At 36.1% G+C, this 3,684-nt stretch overlaps 1 protein-coding gene across 1 annotated transcript; it reads right to left on the bottom strand.

Moving 5' to 3' along the window:
• Positions 1 to 434: 434 nt before the first annotated feature.
• On the bottom strand, positions 435 to 1,380 carry LOC143620610 (zinc finger BED domain-containing protein DAYSLEEPER-like). The gene is made up of 4 exons (XM_077092268.1): positions 1,072 to 1,380; positions 851 to 1,007; positions 580 to 777; positions 435 to 484 (listed from the first exon to the last, which is right to left on the bottom strand). The coding sequence occupies exons 1-4, from the start codon at positions 1,378 to 1,380 to the stop codon at positions 435 to 437; spliced, it is 714 nt and encodes a 237-aa protein (XP_076948383.1).
• Between the last annotated feature and the right edge of the window lie 2,304 nt (positions 1,381 to 3,684).

Below are 3,684 nucleotides of genomic sequence, written 5' to 3'. Positions count from 1 at the left end.
TGATTCATGAGATTAATTTATTTAAGTTAAAATGTATCTAAGCCATGAAGTCATCTCATAGTGCTGCACTTTACCCCTGTGACATGTTTTTCAATTGATGTGTAGCAAGTTTGCCAATTGCTGACCTGCAACTTTGGCTACCACTATCAAAATAGTAAATTACTAGAAACCATTGGAGCATCAAACTGAAATAATAGGACTTCAATCCCCAAATTACCCCTGGTAATTCATAACCTGATGGCTGCAAATTTAATTATATATAGTCATATTTGAATGCAAATTTAACCAACTCTAATGTTTTATAGTCAAATTCACCAAAACCATAAGTAATAAAAGAACAATAGTACTATCCATTGAAATCCAAATAAACAAACAATCAAACCAAAATAATAAAAATGGCCTTTATGTTTTCAATATTCATCCCCTTCCACCGATTATTCGACCTCGGGATTCGTGTGACCTGGTTCCGATTTCTCACAAATTTCTACAAAAAAAATATACATATAATAAACAATAAATAAAACAACATAAAAAAAGTAATGGAATACAAAAGGGTGTGCATAATGTATGTAACCTTACCTTTTCCGATAGCGTCAAAGTCTATTGGGATTTCCGTATCATTTATCTTCTTACTTGACACACCAATCCAATCCTCTGTGCATATTAATGCCTCGACAAGCGAAGGGGCCAAAGAACTTCTATATGATTCCACAACTCTTCCGCCCGTACTAAAAGCAGACTCCGAAGCAACACTAGAAACCGGGATAGCTAGTATATCTACAAAAGTTATAATGGATGATACAATAATTTAATTGGCAAAAAATAAATATTAGTAACCTCGTAAACTTACCTTTCGCCATTTTCGCTACAATAGGATATTTTGAAGAAGAAGCTTTCCACCATTGTAGAATATTAAATCCCTCATAATCTGGCTCCTCTATGTCATCAAGGTACTTATGCAGTTCTGTTTTAGTTTCATACGAGGTAGAACCGCCAGCCGATTTAAACTGAGAAAAAAAAACTACTCGATCCATGTGATGAACCTGAAACGTTACTTGCCCTTTGTGAAACCTGACTCGAACTTGGCCTTTCACAATTTAACTCATAGTGCTTAAACAATATCTCCAGTTCTTCTGTTACTAATTTCACTGATTTCTCGATCCTTTTTTTAAGTTGATCAGTCGTCTCATCCTTCCTATTTTCAGCCGTAAATACTTCCTTAAAGCCAAATGATATAACACGCAATTTCAACCGAGGATCTAATATAGCGGAAAAGTAGAGGATGTAGTTAAAACCTCGGTTACTAGTTCCCCAATATTTGTCAAACTTATTTTGCATCCTTTCCGCCATAAGTTTACTCTTAAGGTCTGTATCTTTCATTTTTCTTATATGCCTATAAATATCCATCATTTAACTATAAAACATGTTAACAGTCACACGTTTAGTAGCAGAAGCGTTAGTGGTTTTGAGCTTAAACAATTCTAATATTCTCTTATCTTTCTTACATAACTCCAATCTATGGTTTTAGGAACGCCATCAACAAAATGATTCCTAAAATTTGGGTGTGCCAAATCAAACGCTTGAAACGCCTTCTCAAAATTTTCTGCCCTGTCAAGCATCTCATATGTAGAGTTCCATCTAGTAGGCATGTCCAAACATAACAATGCCTTACTTTCAATCCTTTCCACTTTAACACACTTTTTAAACGCGTCTAATCTTTGCGGGGAATGTCGGATATATCGAATTGCGTTTCTTATCCGCTCAATCGGGAGCGCCGCGTCACGTAACCCGTCTTTCACAATCAAGTTGATGATGTGTGCCATACATCTAACGTGTACATATCTCCCGTCTCCTAATAAATTGTCTAATCTACCCTTCACAAAGTCTATTGCAATATTGTTTGCCGAAGCATTATCCGCTGTAATGGTTAAGACGTGTTCAATTCCCCATTCTTTTAGACACTGAATTAGAGCCCGACCGATATCTTCTCCTTTGTGGCTTGTGATATCCTTAAAGTTTATAATCCTCTTATGTAGCACCCAGTTGTCATCGATAAAGTGAGCTGTTAGACTCATATAGCTGATATTTTGTATCGATGTCCATGTATTAGTGGTTAGACACACACTCTTGTTACTTTTTGCAAAAAAAGACTTCAACTTCGCCTTTTCCTCTAAATATCTGTCCCCGGCATTCCTCCCTACAGTGGTCCTGCTAGGTACCTTATAATTCGGGTTAAATGTTTGAATAAGCCTTCTAAACCCCACACGCTCCACAAATGAAAATGGAAGTTCATCTAGTATGATCATCTCGGTTAGAGCTCTGTCAGAAGCTTCAGCATCGAATTTCCAAGATTTGACGTCACAAGTACCACCCTCAAGCTCATCGTCTTTTTGAGAAATATTTTGCTTTGATTTTTCATGTGATCAGGGTGTTGTTCGCATCTAAGGACATGTCTGCGCAACGCTGATGTGCCGTTTAACCTTGGGTGTGCTGCCAATTCAGTTGACCAATGCTTGCATCTTGCTTTTTTTTTTCTCGTCCTTGTCCTCAAACTTCTCAAAATCAACCCAAACACTAGGCTTTTTTGAAGCTCCAGTCTTTTTAGAAGCTCCTGTATTTCTAGAAGCTCCCGTCTTTTTTGAAGCTCCCGTGTTGTTGGAACTTGTTGTTTTATTAGAACTTGTGGTTTTACTTTTCTTTTTTGTAGTTTCAATTTCAACAAAAGGCGGGGACTTCCTCTTATCTCTTCCCTGAGATTCGTCACTTGATAAATTCTCAACATTCGTTGACTTCATCTACGTTTAATTAACAAAAAAATATAGTATGTAAACATATGAATAATATCAAACAAATAAATATACCAGATCGTGCAACATATAAATATGTATATATGGATTAATTAGGTAAACCGGTGAAGCAATAGTAGTATAATATAATTATACTTTATTGTATATCTTATAAAAATATAGTGATTGCATTAATATATATGATTATTACATAAACTTACTGTCAATTTTGTATATGTAGGTAAAGCATTTATTGGAGTATTTACCAATTGATCATAGCAACCGGCAAGTATTGTCGTTCATTAAAAAAGATCACAAAAGGTATTGAAAGCAACCATTGTATTACAAAAATATGTGATTTGATCAATCAGAAAGTAATAATTGATTGATGATAATAGTTAAATGCAAACCTTGTGATTTGGTGAAGCAAAGATATCCACAGAAGCAATACTAGCAGCTTTATTTTGAGAGAATGGAGAGCCTCTGATGTTGATCGATAGATGAAATACAGTTGAGTTTGATAGAAGGTAAAATAGGTTTTGTAATTTTGTATACAGCAGCTTATTATTTTAGGGTTATGGCCCACGATGCATTTTTTTACTAAAAGTAAAATCGGTCCTCGGGTGTTTTTAGGTCTTCATGGGCAAAAGGACCGACCCGACCCGATACCCGATTTGAGGCTATTTCAAAGACCGATTTTTGGAGTCTTTAATTAGGGTCGGGTCGGGATCGGGTTATTTCGGGCCGGTTCTTCGGGTTTTTCGGGTCGGACCTAATTATGCACACCCCTAATTAGAATAAAATAGAACACTTATCTGTCGATTTTTCTTCCACAGGTACCAAGAAATTTGGAAAGTCTGCCCTCAAGTTCTCCTTGGACGATATCGACCGTATGGTG

This window comes from Bidens hawaiensis, unplaced genomic scaffold, assembly GCF_021521415.1.
Source record: "Bidens hawaiensis isolate Kalapana, Puna unplaced genomic scaffold, B.hawaiensis_p1.1 tig00002617_1, whole genome shotgun sequence".
Lineage (NCBI taxonomy): Eukaryota > Viridiplantae > Streptophyta > Magnoliopsida > Asterales > Asteraceae > Bidens > Bidens hawaiensis.
Note: the sequence above shows the minus strand (reverse complement) of the source record. Positions and strands in the feature narration are given on the sequence as shown.